Source organism: Vigna umbellata, chromosome 10 (genome assembly GCF_029865625.1).
Source record: "Vigna umbellata cultivar VRB3 chromosome 10, Vumbellata_1.0, whole genome shotgun sequence".
Lineage (NCBI taxonomy): Eukaryota > Viridiplantae > Streptophyta > Magnoliopsida > Fabales > Fabaceae > Vigna > Vigna umbellata.
Window position 1 is genome coordinate 15,265,713 of NC_142174.1, and position 16,648 is coordinate 15,282,360.

At 36.8% G+C, this 16,648-nt stretch overlaps 2 protein-coding genes and 1 pseudogene across 3 annotated transcripts; all 3 read left to right on the top strand.

Annotated features, from left to right (window-relative positions):
- The first annotated feature begins 1,771 nt into the window (after positions 1 to 1,771).
- On the top strand, positions 1,772 to 4,617 carry LOC148192005 (protein Iojap-related, mitochondrial-like). The gene is made up of 4 exons (XM_088100196.1): positions 1,772 to 2,113; positions 2,241 to 2,328; positions 3,668 to 3,765; positions 4,359 to 4,617. Exons 1-4 carry the CDS (start codon positions 1,829 to 1,831, stop codon positions 4,428 to 4,430), a joined length of 543 nt encoding a protein of 180 aa, XP_087956322.1. The 5' UTR covers positions 1,772 to 1,828; the 3' UTR covers positions 4,431 to 4,617.
- A 4,475-nt stretch (positions 4,618 to 9,092) lies between these two features.
- Positions 9,093 to 13,654, top strand: LOC148192006 (pentatricopeptide repeat-containing protein At5g66631 pseudogene; annotated as a pseudogene). The gene is made up of 2 exons (XR_015782538.1): positions 9,093 to 12,003; positions 13,523 to 13,654. The product of XR_015782538.1 is annotated as a pentatricopeptide repeat-containing protein At5g66631 pseudogene (transcript).
- Positions 12,635 to 16,094, top strand: LOC148192007 (serine/threonine receptor-like kinase NFP). Its single transcript, XM_088100195.1, has one exon. The coding sequence runs from the start codon at positions 13,444 to 13,446 to the stop codon at positions 15,235 to 15,237; it is 1,794 nt and encodes a 597-aa protein (XP_087956321.1). The 5' UTR covers positions 12,635 to 13,443; the 3' UTR covers positions 15,238 to 16,094.
- The last annotated feature ends 554 nt before the right edge of the window (positions 16,095 to 16,648 follow it).

Below are 16,648 nucleotides of genomic sequence, written 5' to 3' on the forward strand. Positions count from 1 at the left end.
TCGGAGAAGAAGAAAGTGAGTTATGGTAGAGAGAAGATGGAGGTCCTAGAGAGAAGGTAGAGAATTGGAAGGTCAGAGTTTGGGGAAGAAGACGAAGCATGCAGAAGAGTGGGAAGAGTTTTTCAGAAAAATCATTTTCCCCTTCCCATGCAGGACGGACGTCCATTCTCCTGCTGCCACTTGGATTCCACTAACGATTTCAAATGTTCCAAAGTGACACTTGGCAGTTGCATGCAGAGTGGGTGTGAGTGCATTTTAATGGCACTGCACGTGTGGCGCGGTGCATTTAATGATGGTCTGTGGGGTTGGGTGCATTTCTTCACACAAATTCTGAACAGAGTTTTTGGGTAATAAAAATGGGATTTGACAGGTGGAGGCTGGTTGAGTTTTCAAGACCTTACATTTGTACACATAATTCAATTCAAGAGAAAATAAACTTAGACTCCAACATTATTTGTAGAATACTATTTGGACGAGCACTATTTACCGAACACTGTTAGACGAACGCTACTGAACGAACGCTATTTTCCAAACACCAGGCCGAACATTATTTGGACGGACGTTATCAGATCATACAATATCATGCCGAACGCTATTTCACCGAACGCCATATTGACGAACATTCTTAGAACGAACACCATAATGGATTTAAACACTCTCGGGCCGAACGCTATAACCGAACGCCTCACTGGATTAAACACTATTAGGCCGAACACTAAAACCGAACAACACTGGATTAAACACTATTCGGCCGAACGCTATAACTGAACACCTCAGTAAAATGGATACTGGCTGGACGAACGCTCAAAGATAAAACCTCTTCGAGACCGCACGCTGCCTATGACGGAAACTATTAGAACGAACGTTTATTTTCTACGTCGAATACCTAGGTCACTTTACCGAACACCTAGAGTACTGGCCGAACGTCTAGAACCTTGGCCGAATGATCACGACTTAACCAAACAGTATTAAATCAAAATTTTACCGAACGGTACTACATCTAATCTGACCGTTCGGTACTAAATTAAATCCTGAGAGTACTAATTTATACCGAACGTTACAATTTCTAACACTTTAAGACCGAACGTTCAAGATCAAACTTTAGAATATCAATTTAACAACGAACGCTTAAAATAATAATACAGGCAGACGAACGCTCTTGATCACCATTAGAAACTACCTAATTATAACCGAACGCTACAATCACTAATACATCAAAACCGACCGTTTAAGATCCAAACCTCAGATTAATACCGAACGCTCAGAATTGAAACCTCAAAATATCAATTTAAGAACGAACACTCAAGATTGAAACCTAAAATAGCAAATAGAGAACGAACGCTCACAATCATTAATCTACCAAGTCCGAACGCTCGAGATTGAATACTTAATTAAGGACGAACGCCTAAAATTACTAATTCACTGTATACAGTTTGGACGAACGTCTAATATAATACTAGCTTTACCTAAGGACGAACGCGAACGCTCGTTACCTTAGAACACCAAAACCGAACGCTCACACTATTTTGAATAATTGAATCACATTATTATCCACTAAACAAATTACTACCGATTTAATTAAAAGAATCATAAAAAAATTAGAAGATTACAATACACAATTTGATAATATGAACAAAACGGTATTAACGATTTAATTAATGCTTTTAATCAAATTCAACCCAAAATACAACAGAGAAAAATTGCAAATACGGATAGATTAATGGCAGCGAAAACAAAAACTAGAAATGAAAACGGCGTCGTCGCGTTACCAAGGGTTATTCACAAACTCACTCGTACTGCTCTAGTTTGATTTGAGCGTGGAACTGGAATGTGGGGGCTTCTTCGAACTAGAACGTGTTTGCGATATTCAGAGGCCCTTCTTCTTCATCAACCATGGAAGAAGAAGGTAGGGTTCTGTTCTTTGTCCCCCGTTGACGGCCGTAATTGCCTTCTGGATCTGCCGGAGATCGAGAAGGTTCTGATGGATATCAAAGCTGACGACGTTAAGGTGATACCGGTTCCCAAGCACTGCGATTGGGCCGATTTCATGGTTCTCGCCACTGGCAGGTCCACCTGGCACGTCAAGAACATAGCCCAAGCCCTAATTTACAAGGCACCACACCCTCCTTCCTTCGTCCTTTTTATCGCTATATTTGCATTATTGATTTTCGATTGAAACTCAAAAGTGGTTTTCATTTTTGTTTTTCTTCCGACTTATGTATATTTGTGTAATTAACCAGGCCAAACAGAAACAGAGAGGAGCTGAACGAATGATGCTACCGAGTGTAGAAGGGGAAGAGGGAGGAAAGTGGATAGTCATTGACTCTGGTATCTCGTGCTTTTGTAATCATTTTTGTGTTCATTTTGTTGAGTTTAGAAAATCCATTAGGGGTCGTTTGGACAATCTTCTTCAATAGATAGTTTTTTTCGGTTAAAATTAATTTATACATACCCAAATTCGTAGAATTGTTCTTATATAACTTTTTGTTTTTGTTTTTTTTTATCTTTTACTTTGTGCAATGAGCTAATTTAACTTACCTTCTCTTTTTTAATTTTTCTCACCTAAAGTCATTTTGAAGAAATTTGTCCAAACAGAACTCCAAGTAAAGAAAATTGCAGTAGCGATAATGGCTGATAACAGATACAATGTCATGAATTAGCATCTTGACTGCATTTGCTAAATGTTCTGTTCTTTTAGGAATGTTAGGTATTCACAGGCCTTTCCAATAATTAATATTTACGAAGAACTAGTTTACTATCTTTAATGGGGTCTTCTTTTTCAGAGAGGTCTATTCCATCCACACGATAGATGTTGTGTGATGTTATAAATTAGTAAACCAATATGCAGATACTGGTTGAAACTCACATCAGAGAGCTACTGATGCAGTTTAAGTGGAGACTTATACTCTATCCTAGATAATTGATCTACCTGTGTGACAAATTACTAGTTCGTTAGTACTAGAAAGTTGTTAAATTAACTTGTTGGTTCCACAACATTATTGTCTTAGCGTATGTTGCTCTGCGTGATATTCATTAAATCAAACAAGATAATGAGTTTAGTCTCAGCATGGTATCAGTTTCTACACTCTACAACCTCTGATTTTCTTTCTTGCACTTATTCCAGTTTCTTCACTGGTGAATGGAGCCAGCGAATTACCATTCTTGGGTGATTAGGGATGACAAGGTAAGACGGGTGCTGTAAAAAGGTGTGGGTAGGCTGGACATTTAAGCCCGTCAATCTGCATGGGGCAGTATAACCTGCAGCCCATTGGCCAAAGTGTGGGTGAGCCTGCCCCTCAACATGCATGACTCTTCTATTGAAGAATTAACTGAATTTTGTCTGTTACAACTAATCTAACATTGTGGTTTAATTCTTTTTATCTATTTCGGGAGGTGTTGCAATTTAGTGATTCTTTCATGTTAACTTTTCATTGCTCAGCGCATGCGGTGGCTTGACAAGGCTTTGGGGAAAAAATTACTTTGTTAGTCTTTAGGAAATAGGTCCTTTCTCTGTCACTTTCCTTCTATCAGTCTATTATTTTTGGTGATGTATGATTTGCTAGATCGGTGAACATTGCTTTTTATGTTATGAAAACTTTCAATTATTGGATTTATAGTTCTAACATGCCTTGCTTTCCCTTTTTGGTTCATTTTTTTTTATGTTTAGGTAAAGTGATAGTTCATGCACTTGATGAAAAGGCCAGAGCTTACTACAATTTGGAGGGTCTTTGGACCCGAGGGACAATTCAAAATGAACCTGATGGGGTAAGTACGAGGCTAGCTTATATTCGTTTTAAGTTGTAAGATAGTTAGATATAGTTTGGGTTTGTTAAAGGTTTACTATTTAATCATTTTTTGATTTATAGCTTATATTTACACTGTCATACCTACCAAATTTTTTATTGGTTAATAGTGTAGATAACAGCGCACCAAATAAAACTCAATTTGAAAACCATTAAGTGGAATTCACCATTTCTTACTTCTGTGCCTGCCACCTTAACATTCATTCACTACTTGGATTTATATTATGATGGTATTGCCACACCAAATCTTCCTATGGATTAGGCGTTGTGATTGAGGCCAATTCCTGTACCAGTTTGTGTCAAGAGTAGTTCAAAATGGTACTTTAAGTTATTCTTGGTGGAGGTCTTAGAGCAGGCATTCGATGGGTTTTGGGGGCTCGCGCGAGTTATCTGATTAGGCTTATGTTAGTGTATATGGCTTGGTTCAACTGGGCTTGAGCAATTACATAGACATATGTCTTTATTATTTTTATTATGATGATGAATATGTATTCTTGAGATAAATACTATAGGATGAATAATTCGAATGATCATTTTTCTTTTTACTGATTGTAGGATTTACAAAAAGCTTTGGTGAAGGTTCGTCGAAAAAACAATTCGAAGAAACCTGCACAAAAGAATGCTTAATTGGTGTCTCAATGTAAACAACCTTTTAAAACTGTAGCTTCTGACTGCATCTGATCTAGACAATTTAGAAGTTTGTATACATATCACGGTTTTCTGATCTGTTATTTTAGTTGTTTTGAATACAAATTTTGCTAGGGTTGTCTAGCTGCAATGGTAAAGATAGAAAAGAGGTAACATTGAAGCTGTCCATCATCATGCACTCCACTTTTATTTTTGGTGAGTCATGAATCGTTACCGGAGCCTGGACTTTTACATCACCTACATAAATATGTGAATTAAAAAACCTGTTTACAAACAGAAAATATATATATTAAACATACATCTCATTCTCCTAGGTGACAAAAATTACTTGAGTTGGAAAATGGCTAAAAAAATGAAATATTTTCAACTAGAGTGATGAAAACGGAGGAAAGTATATTTTTCAATATAAAAATCAACTTTAACTTTTTTTAACAGTCAGATAATTCTCTTTAGAAATGGTTCTAACTTCTGAATTCTTTTTCTGACGAAGTAAATTATTTTGAAAAAATTTCAGCTAATAATTAGAAGTTAATTTTAAATAAAAATTTCAAGAAATTCTATTTCTTAAATACTCTTTTTAATGTATATTAACAACTTTGATGTCGCAAAATTTGGCAATATTTTCTAAATTCTTTTAGAATTTTTAATTTTTTACATTTTAAAATTAGAATTTACAGTTGTAAGTTTAACTGTACTTGCATTCGTAATAAATTAAAAATAATAATATATATATTTTTTACTTATTGTATTTGCATGACTATTTTTAACAATACATAATAAATTAATCAATGAAATAATGTATTATTTCAAGTCTTATGAGATAGCATGATATTATAAATAAATTATAATAATTTATAAAAATAATCTGCTTCTAAGCATGCTTTACAATTTCTCAAATATGTTTCTCTCTTTCGATTAATGTAATAGATCTTTCCTTAAAGCCAAGTGAGATTGTGCCAAAACAACAAAAGCATGAACAAACCCTTTTCCACATTTTGAAGACTATTATCAATGTGTCATTAGAAATCTTGTTTGATTAAACCCTTATGATGGATTACAACGCGGGAGATACTAATACCCAATGCATAACGGACCTGTTCATTATTATTTTTTTTTAACTATATTACATATTTTGCTACTTAACTATTATTATTTCATAAATTCTATAGTTGAAGTTTTTTAACATTTTAGTATTATATATATATTTTTATATTTTTTGTATTTTTCTTAATTGTTAAATGTATCATAAATTTTTTACGCGTCCTCCTTTTATCATCATTTGTTATTTAGTTACGTGGTTATGTTATTGATATAAAGCTAAAATATAGGTAAATTGTAAATTTGAAAGGAAATAAAATTGAATGACATAGTAACAATTACTTCTTTATAACAAATGTGAATAAAATAAACTTGGACACAAATTTGGAGATTACTTCTTGTACCGTCCGGTCTTCCCGACACATAGACCGAGCGAGCGGTTAATCCAGTGCCGCCCACCCAGATCACAATCATGGACCGAACGGTCCTCCAAGGTCGCCCATCCAGGCGTGGACAAAATCCCTTCGCATAATTTGGTGATACGAGTAGTCAAATCAATTCCTTTAAGCTATCCTTCAAATGTATAGTCACATACCTACACAGTCTCCAAATCCCTCTCATTCCTGTGTATGTTCGATTCGTCCATGTACCCCTTCCACTCGAAACCTACCAGGAGCCGCTCCTTGTCTGTGGCCCCTGCACCATGCCTCTTGCACCGGCGACACTCCCCGCCCTCGTCTCAGTGCCCGGGTGTCACAGAAACAACTATTGTTCTTGATGTTATGTGTTGTATGTTTGGTGACTCTGTAATCTTGATTTTTTTCCTTTAATTCTGTGTTCTTGATCGATGATGTGCGAGCATTTCTTGTGTGTTGATTTGAAAATGAGTTGAACTCGTAGCTCTGCACATTCTAATTCCTTTTTGGAATTAAACGACCCCAAGGTGGGCGTGCATGACCGAGATGTCTTCTCGAGTTAGAGTTGAGTTCAACGATTAAAAAAAATACGGTTTTTAGCTTTTGTAAATTCTAAAAAAAATCTGATTTAGACTCTGTGACTCCACATAGTTGAAATACCTTAGGGAATTACATTTCATTGTGATTTGGATGAACTGAGTGATGATTATTGACCCTGTGATGGGCTTATTTTACCCGGATGTCTTCCTGATATATGATCAATCACTCTGTACACTGAATCTATATAAATTTGATTCCAGTTCTTGAATCTAACCAATTGAATCTTTGATTTTTAAGATTCCTTTTGATTTTAATGTTCTGCTAGTTGATTTGCATATATGATAGTTTGATTTGGTATTGTTTTAAATCTGCATATTTCATTTAGTTGTTGATTTCAGTTTTAGTTGATAGTAATAGCATGATTGTTTTGATTAATTCTGTTTAGAGTATAGGATTTGATGTTTACTTTAGATTTTAGGTCTTACCTTTTGATTCAGATTTTATGCTTAGTTTAGGTGTATCTCTTGATTGTTAATGCATTCTTTTAGAATTAGGTTTAGCTTCTGTTCTGCAGTTTTGCTTCAAAGAGTTTCTTTCCTTATTTTTTAGCATTTGAGTTCTGTTTAGATTGTATGATATCTGTTCTGTTTAGATTGTAGGAAGTTGTAGTAAGTAGATTTTGTTGCTGTTTTGATAGTGTAATTTTCTTCTATTTCATTACATTTCAAATTCTTTATTCTTTTAAGCATATGTTAGTTTAGATTAGTTTCAATTCTTTTATTTTAGTTTCATTCATTTAAAATGTCCCCACCTGTTTAGTAGTTAGTAAGTAAATAATTAGTAAATAACTACAAGACCTTAACCATACACTTTAATCTTAATTAGCTGAGTCCTAGGATTGATACCTAGGTTGTCCCTATACTTCATTAGTGGGGAAACTTAGTTTGTTCTGATTTTGTGCGACCAAATATCAGTTTAACAAATGACGCCGTTGCCGGGGACTCGACGAGTTAAGTTTTAGAGTGTTAGGTTAGTCTTGTCTAGTTTGTTTCTTTTTTTGATAGATTTTTGCTTGAGTTCTGTATTAGAAATTTTAGAGGTTGATTGGTGTTCTTCCATTGAGCCTTTGGTAAGCATGAATTACTACTCTGCATATGATAATTGCTATTTCCCTTATAATGCTCAACCACCACAATTTATCTTGTTCTGTGAGCCTTTTAGTGAGTAATCTCCCTGTTTTCAACCTTATTGTGAGCAGCCACCCTGGCCTGTTCAACAAGAGTTGTCTCATTGGGACCAGTATGCTGAACCTGAGCAGGAGAATTATCAGTCGCTGCAGCCATGGCAGGACCAACTTTGTGACCAATTGCAGCAGGGAAATCCAGCTTCTGAACTTCAAGGGATGACCAAGCAAGTGGCTCAGTTGGTAGCTGCTGTCCACAAGCTGACAGGGAGATCTGAAGAGGAAGAGGGCACACCTGCTGCCATTGAGTTTCAAACTTTTGAGAGTCAAACCACTTCAGCCATTGTGAGCTCCACACCACAGTTTTATCAAGACTCAGGTCAACCTTGGCAACCTCAATTTGGTGAATCAGAGCAACAAGATGCATACTCTCCAGATTGTATGGCACACTTGTGGAAGGTAGCAGCAAAGTTTGCTAGGAATGAACCTGAAAAGGTAGCTGGTGAATCAAGAAAACAGGTTTTCTCTGAACTGAATATTCAAATTAATATTGATGAGGTTCAAATTCATTTTAATGCTTTTGATCTAGTTAAAGTTGAACCCATAAAACCTGCCATTGATACTGCTGTTTTGATGCCTGCACACACTCACATTTTAGATTCAGTCTTTCACGTAGAACACATTGATATACCTGATGCTGTTTATGATGTGTGCACTGAGCCTGATCACAGTTTTGATGATAATTTTGTGCAATGTGCTGACTCAATTGATTCCGTTGTTGTTGCTGAAGACAATTTTTATGAGTCAATACAAGTTTATTCTAACCTTGAAACTCCCACTGCCACATCTGAATTTCCTATGCCATTTGATGCATTTGATTGTATGTGCTTAGATCTTATAGAGCCTGTTGTTAACACTGCTGAACTTATTGACTCTAAGGTTATTAAAGCAGCATTTGAAATTGAGCATATTGATGTGTATATTGCTGTTACAGAGTTATACACTGATTTTGACACTATTTCAATTGATGGTAGCTGTGCAGAATGTGATGTTGTGGCCACTGAATCCTCTCATACTGGTGAGGTTGTCTTTGATGAATTAGTCCAGGTTAACTGTTAGGGATTGAGAGTTTACGAGTGAAGGAATAAAACATTAAATGCCCAACTGCCTTACCAGTTAGGAAAAGCGGGGTTATTGGTTGTAAAAATAGCCTAATTCGATCATTTCAACTGTGACTGTCTCAACTAAATTCGATTGATTTTTCATCTCCGTTTCAGATTTCCCATTCCAGGGCTTTCTTGCACGGCCGCAAGCCTTCTCTACTGCTCCAAATGTGTGCCAAAAATTTCAACAAAAGGCCACATACTTACAGGAAAAGAGAAAACACAACTATCCACGTAGTGGGTAGATGGGAGAACACTCAGCTGCACAGGGAAGGAGAAGGAGATAAAAAAAAATTAAGATTTAATTAAATAGCCATAAAGTTACTTTTGGTATTTTACATATTTGATGGGGGTGCAGGAAGCAGTTACCAAAACACAATGCACGGAAGTCCCACTATTGTTGGGCCTGGTAAAAGAGGCTTGGATTTTTCAAGCACACCAATTGAAAAAGAAATATTTGAGCTCGCTGAACCTGGTTTGTGTAATTCTTTTGCCCCGTGTATCAGCTCATCCACGGCCTCGCACACCAAGTGTTTGATTATTTGTGTCACCCCGACGAAGAATACTAACGGTTCCTGGATTATGAATTGTAAGCACAAACAACCTTCGCAGTGCTGAATGAGGATGCACTTGAGGTCGTTTTTTTGCGAGGTTAACCTGTTGAACAGGTTAAGCTCGCAAGTGCAAGCTCGTTCATATGTCCGTCGTCGTGAACCGTTTCCCACAAAAGTTGCTCACTACCTCAAACGTGCCAAACTCATTGACTCCATTAGACTCACTCTACGCTCTAAAACCCCCGACTCCTCTCTTCCCTCTCTCATAAACCACCGTCTTTTTGACTCTTTCGTGCTCACTCATGCCATTCGTTCTTCCCCCTCTGTAGATTCCGCTCTTTCCCTTGTTCATGCCCTTGAAAAAAATTCCAATTTTTCGCACACCCCCACACGCTCAATGCACTTGCAACTGTTCTTGCCAAGGCTGGTAGATGCTCCGCGCTCAAATCCCTCATTGATGCTATCCAAGCCAACCGATTCGGCACCATTCGGATCAGCTTCATGAATCTCATGCAGTGGCATGCTGCAGCTGGGGACCTGGACACTGTCCTTCAAGTGTGGGAACAGTATACACTCGAGAGCAACCATCTCTGTACTGAATCATATAATATTGTTATGGCTCTCTATGCTCAAATGGGTAAGGACTCGCAGGCTGTACGAGTTTTTCAGGGGATGATTGATGAAGGGTCTCTGCCGAATTGCAGGAGCTTCACTATAATAATCAAGCACCTTGTGAAGTCTCGGAAGTTATCGGAAGCAATGGAGGTTTTTAATCTGTTGCCTTTGATGAGGGTCAAACGCACTTTGAAGCAGTTCTCGGTTCTGCTAGAGGGTTTTGTAGGTAGCAAATGGTTTGATGAAGTGAAAATTTTAGTTGATGAAATGCAGGTTGATGGAATACTTCCTAGTAGAGGCGTGAGTTTGTTGCTGCAGCAGATGAAAGAGGAAGGAATTCTTGAAGACAAGGAGCAATTACGGCGAGGAATTTTGCCAGATGAGAGAATCAGGAGTGTAAGTTATTCTGTTGATGGTGGTGACGGGATGATGATGAGAATGAGAATGAGGTTGAAGACGAGAATATAAATGATGCTAGTCAATGTATCTTGTTGATGGAGTTCATTTAAAACCATGGCTGGACCCACGGGCTTTGGCAAGTGCCTTGCGGAATTGGAGTCCTGATGAGGTAGCAGCACTAGAGGTGCAAACTTTGTGTGGACAACAGGGTTGGTCTGCAGGATGCTTAGAAATTTCAAAACACCAGAAGCTGCATGGAGTTTCTTCTGCTGGGTTGCTAATCAAAGTGGATTTACTCATGACATATACACCGTACAAAGAATCATGACCCTACTGGCACGACATGGACGTACTGACTTGGTTAATACACTCATCTCCAAGATCAGAATGGAGGGAATGAGACTACCATTCAGCACCATCAGGCTGATCATTGACTTTTATGGGATTTCAAAAAATGCTGATGCTGCTATGAAGGTTTTCAATGACGACCGAATACTTTGCGGTCCCATATCAAATAAACCTGATGCTTCTGTGTTCGTCTCTTCTAAGAACATTGACTAAGTGTGGAAGAAACTCCGATGCCTTGGATATGCTTGATGACATGATTTTAAATGGTATTTGCCCAGATATCCAGACATTTTCAGGCCTAATGCTATACTTTTCACAGCTTGGGGACATAAAAACAGTACAAAAGCTCTTTGCAATGATTAGGCAGAGTGGTCTTGAGCCTGATGCTTATTTATTTAAGGTATTAATCCAAGGTTATTGCAAGTCAAATAGAGCTGCACTAGCATGGAGGCTCTTTGAAGACATGAAGAATTCTGGTTTAGTGCCTGACTCTGCCACCAAAGAGTTGCTAGTAAAGAGTCTCTGGAAAGAGGGAGACGAAGAGAGGCTGCAGCAGTAGAAGAGAGTTGTGAGGAAATAAATAAGGTTCTTCCGCTTGCATTGCAGGGTCATGAATGGACTGTCAGCTCTGCAGATCTCAGAAGAGTTTATAATATTTATTCTAATTCTTTTGCTTAAAATGGGGGCTAGAGCTATCCATCGGCCTATACGATGGGTGAGAATTCCGTCGCACATGAATCTCAGCACACATTCTTACAGGTGACAAACAATTTTTAAAAAAAGTTCGCAATTGTTTTATTTCCATAACAACAACTCCTGTCACGCATTAGTATGTATTTTTCTGCAATGTCAAGGATTGTGGTGACAGCAATTGGAATTGGACCATAATTTAAAATCGTCAAAACGATTGTGGAGATTGTTTTAGACGGTGAGGTTGACTACAAAAGTTTAGGTTGCTGTAATAAGATTTCTAAATATTTGTTGTAGGCTAGGACGTGGGTTGATACTCAGAAGCGGGCCTTTATTCTTATGGCTACGAATCCTTCGTTGTATCCACTCAATCAAGCTCTTTGTTTAACGTGTGGAAACCTGCATTCAGTGGCAATTTTCATCTCCTTTTATTTTTCTTACGAAAGTATTTGGTTACAAATTTCAGTTATGAATAAACAAGGGATGCACTCCGGTAGTGAAAGAAAGGGTGGCGGAACAACGTTAAGAGAAACAGATACGCACGACATTTGGGTGAATCATCAATTTGATCCATGAAATATTGTTCTCTCGTCAATGGTTCTTAGAGTAAGGAAAATTACTTAAAAAGCATTAGAAATGATGTAAGTAATGCCTTAAATGTTCAAAAACTAACCTTCAAAGGTTCTTCGAATTTACTCTAATACATCAATTTTAAGAGTTAATTAATAAGTATTCAAAATTAATTAAACTATTTGTTACTTTAAAGACTGTTTAGAAGGGAAGGTAACAACTTCAGGACAAAATGGGTGATTTACTTTCAAGAGTCAATGGATGATTTTTTTTTTTTAAAGAGCTTGTGTTGCCAAGATAAACTATATTGCATAAGACTTGGCTATGTTGCATAAATGGGGAACACAAAGAATTTCAATGATATACAGGTTCGTTACTGCAACTATAATCCCATTATTTTATATTTTTTATCTCCGATTTTATCTTTAAAATTAATGTCTGACATGATTTTGAATCAGTTTTCTGTTAGAGGATGCTTATTCAAAAGAAAGAGTGTAAACTGCAGCTAATGACATTTTTCCTTTGGTTTAGTCATGATTATTTTTTTATTGATTGAGAATAAAATGTGGTATTTCATATATATTAATTTTTTAAATTTTAAAAAGAGGAAACATAAATAAAAATTATACATATATGGATTTTATAAGAGGTTATTATTTGAGCAAAATTTAGTAGACAGTAAATGGTAAATTATTATAAAAGGATCTTCATTAGAGATCCTTCAAGCTCTTTATGACTCATCGTAAATTTTGCATTATTAAACTACAAGAAATCAGTTTTGTTCCTTTGGTGTGAAATTGTTGGTTTCTATCCTTTTGCTTTATCCGATGTTGTTTTCAGTTCTTATAACTTCTTCCGAACTTTTCTTTCCTTAAACTTACTCTATAATTTCGTTTAATAATTCACATCTGATACTATCATTTGATATTTCATCTGATAACAACATTTGATAAGCTTTTTAGTTATTTCGAAGTCTATTTTCAGCTAAATCTTACAGCCCCTGTACATGCAATATTCCTTCTATTACTATGTTGAATCATGTGTAAATTACAGTCGCTAATAATGGTCTTGGTAAGTCTGAGCAAACCTACCCATATCGCAAGATATCAGCAAGTTTAGTTGGTGTATTGGTGTCGGCTTGCTGGCTAACATCGTGCATAGATAGAACTGGTAGGAACATTAACTGGCCGTCCAAAGCTTTGATTTGACATCACAGTACCCTATTACCAATTTTTTATATATCATGCGCATGAAGTGCATACAATTTGTCTAATATAAATATTGACGTGTCCACTGTGTCTAGGATTCGGACAGCCAAAAGGAAATATAGTTAAAGCTAATGAAACAAACAGGACCATATATTTATATTAAACCAAATGATACTTTTATTGATAAAGAACTCTTCATATCAACAACGCCGATTGCCACTGATAGTAGACTGCCTCATAACTTACATTTGATCACAACTTCACATCAATGGCTGCCTTGTTTGTTTCTCTTTCTCTCCGTGCCCAGATTCTTTATGTTGTACTCATGTTTTTCACTTGTATTGCAGCTCAATCACAACAGACCAATGGAACAAACTTTTCATGCCCTTCCGATTCACCTCCTTCGTGTGAAACCTATGTGACATACATAACCCAGTCTCCAAATTTTTTGAGTGTGACCAGCGTATCTAATATATTTGACACGAGTCCTTTGTCAATTGCAAGAGCCAGCAACATAGAGAATGAGGAAGACAAGTTGATTCCAGGCCAAGTCTTGCTGATACCAGTAACCTGTGGTTGCACTGGAAACCGCTCTTTCGCCAATATCTCCTATGAAATCAACCCAGGCGATAGCTTCTACTTTGTTGCAACCACTTCATACCAGAATCTCACAAATTGGCATGTAGTGATGGATTTAAACCCCACTCTAAGTCCAAATACTTTGCCAGTAGGCATCCAAGTTGTAATTCCTTTATTTTGCAAGTGTCCTTCAAAGAACCAGCTTGACAGAGGGATAAAGTACCTGATCACTCACGTGTGGCAGCCCAATGACAATGTTTCCCTCGTAAGCAACAAGTTTGGTGCATCACCAGAGGACATATTAAGTGAAAACAACTATGGTCAAAACTTCACTGCCGCAAACAACCTTCCAGTTTTGATCCCAGTTACACGCTTGCCAGATCTTATTCAATCTCCTTCAGATGGAAGAAAACACAGAATTGGTCTTCCAGTTATAATTGGTATCAGTCTGGGATGCACACTACTGGTTGTGGTTTCAGCAATATTACTGGTGTATGTATATTTTCTGAAAATGAAGAGTTTGAATAGGAGTGCCTCATCAGCTGAAACTGTAGATAAACTACTTTCTGGAGTTTCATGCTACGTAAGTAAGCCTACCATGTATGAAACTGGTGCAATCTTGGAAGCTACCATGAACCTCAGTGAGCAGTGCAAGATTGGGGAATCAGTGTACAAGGCTAACATAGAGGGTAAGGTTTTAGCAATAAAAAGATTCAAGGAAGATGTCACGGAGGAGCTGAAAATTCTGCAGAAGGTGAGTCATGGAAATCTGGTGAAACTAATGGGTGTCTCATCAGACAATGATGGAAATTGTTTTGTGGTTTATGAATATGCAGAAAATAGGTCTCTTGATGACTGGCTTTTCGCCAAGTCTTGTTCAGAGACATCAAACTCAAGGACCACGCTTACATGGTGCCAGAGGATAAGCATAGCAGTGGATGTTGCAATGGGTCTGCAGTACATGCATGAACATGCTTATCCAAGAATAGTCCACAGGGACATCACCAGCAGTAATATCCTTCTTGACTCTAACTTCAAGGCCAAGATAGCAAATTTTTCCATGGCCAGAACTTTTACCAACCCCATGATGTCAAAAATAGATGTATTTGCTTTTGGGGTGGTTCTGATAGAATTACTTACTGGCAAGAAAGCCATGACAACCAAAGATAAGGGTGAGGTGGTTATGCTGTGGAAGGACATTTGGAAGATCTTTGATCAAGAAGAGAATAGAGAGGAGAGGCTCAGAAAATGGATGGATCCTAAGTTAGATAATTATTATCCTATTGATTATGCTCTCAGCTTGGCCTCCTTGGCAGTGAATTGTACTGCAGACAAGTCTTTGTCCAGACCAACCATAGCAGAAATTGTACTTAGTCTCTCCCTTCTCACTCAACCATCTTCCTCTACACTGGAGAGATCCTTGACTTCTTCTGGATTAGATATAGAAGCTACTCAAATTGTCACTTCCATCGCAGCTCGTTGATTGAGTAAAGCCAATCCAGTTTCTCAAATCCAAGATGGTATTTTTTTTACATAATGATTTCACCTTAGTCAATAATGATGAACTTGGTTTACGGGGAGTGTTCAACATTTAGTTTTTCCGTCCCTGTTGTTCTTTAATGTTTGAGGTAGAGTTGGCAAACGAATAGCAATTGCAGCTCACCTCAGACTAAATTTTCTTGCTTCTATACTTTTTTTGGATGACAATTGAAAGTGAATCAAACAATGGAGTTGTTTATTGCATTGTCAAACAAATTCAATAAGTTTAAAGTATATGTTTCTGTCTTTGCATTAAGCTCATATTTCATACTCAAATCATAATATTGCAGAGACAGAATAATCTATTCATCCATTCTTTTTGTTTTTGGTCACGAGGTTGGGCATAAGACCCAATTGAGAATGTTGAAACTTGGAGAGGATTAGCATTAGCAAGAAGACCTTAAAAGGCTTTTACATGCAATAGAGATACTGATAAATTAAAATGGTGGTTGCCTTTTTGGCTAATCTTAAAACAGTTAGGTAGACAATTGAGAATTTTTAGATAGACAGCATATATCTTAAGCATGTCATAGTTGATTTATGTATAAAAATGTACTTCTTAAGAACAGATGCATTTTTACTTATGATGATGCATGAAGTGACGAAGCAAATTTGTGCAATACAATAATATGGCCCTAGGTTTACAATATCTTGTAGACAGCCCCAAAGAATGCAGCTAGCTCTATGCTGCTGCTGCAAGTCAACCAGTTATTCATGTAACAGGAAGGCCGTTTTAAAATGAATAATATGCTTATAAAGTATAAAATAGAAGCTTCCTTGCTCCAATCATTGACGGAGCTACCTAACTTTAGTGGAAAAAAAACTAGTGCCAACAATGGGAATCGGTGAGAGTTGTGGGTCATGTCTCTATGGGAATCTTGGGTAGACATTACTGCTCATACCTACTTGGCTGTGACAGTTCTGCACCTCAAAGCTGCTGTCAGAGAAGGTTTTGATATATATATTATATATAAACTAAAAAACTCAAGCAAATTTAAAGTTGACTAAAAAAAGTAAAAAATTTAAGAATCTATAATTAATTTATATATTTTGTATAAAACTAATAAGTTATATATAAAGGGATAATTATAAAATTTAAATATCAAATCAAATAAATATCCAGTTATTAGAAAAGCAGAAATATTTTAACCTTGCATTGATATGAAATTGAAAACTATATGAAATAGACAATAACTAAAGAGATGTAAAAACTGATCGAGTCGAGATCAAACCAAGTGGATTAGAATCTTATATAAGACTTGTATCTTGCATCCCATCTTCTTCATTATTCTGGATTTATTTTTCGGAACAAACTAAATCAATTTCGAAAATTCTTTTCGGAAGACAATCACTCA

Coding starts and splice junctions, on each gene's coding strand:
- LOC148192007 (XM_088100195.1), top strand. CDS start 13,444: ATGGCTGCCTTGTTTGTTTCTCTTTCTCTCCGTGCCCAGATTCTTTAT.
- LOC148192005 (XM_088100196.1), top strand. CDS start 1,829: ATGTGGGGGCTTCTTCGAACTAGAACGTGTTTGCGATATTCAGAGGCC. Junction 2,329..3,667: donor GTGGATAGTCATTGACTCTG/GTATCTCGTGCT, acceptor TTTTATGTTTAG/GTAAAGTGATAGTTCATGCA. Junction 3,766..4,358: donor TTCAAAATGAACCTGATGGG/GTAAGTACGAGG, acceptor TACTGATTGTAG/GATTTACAAAAAGCTTTGGT.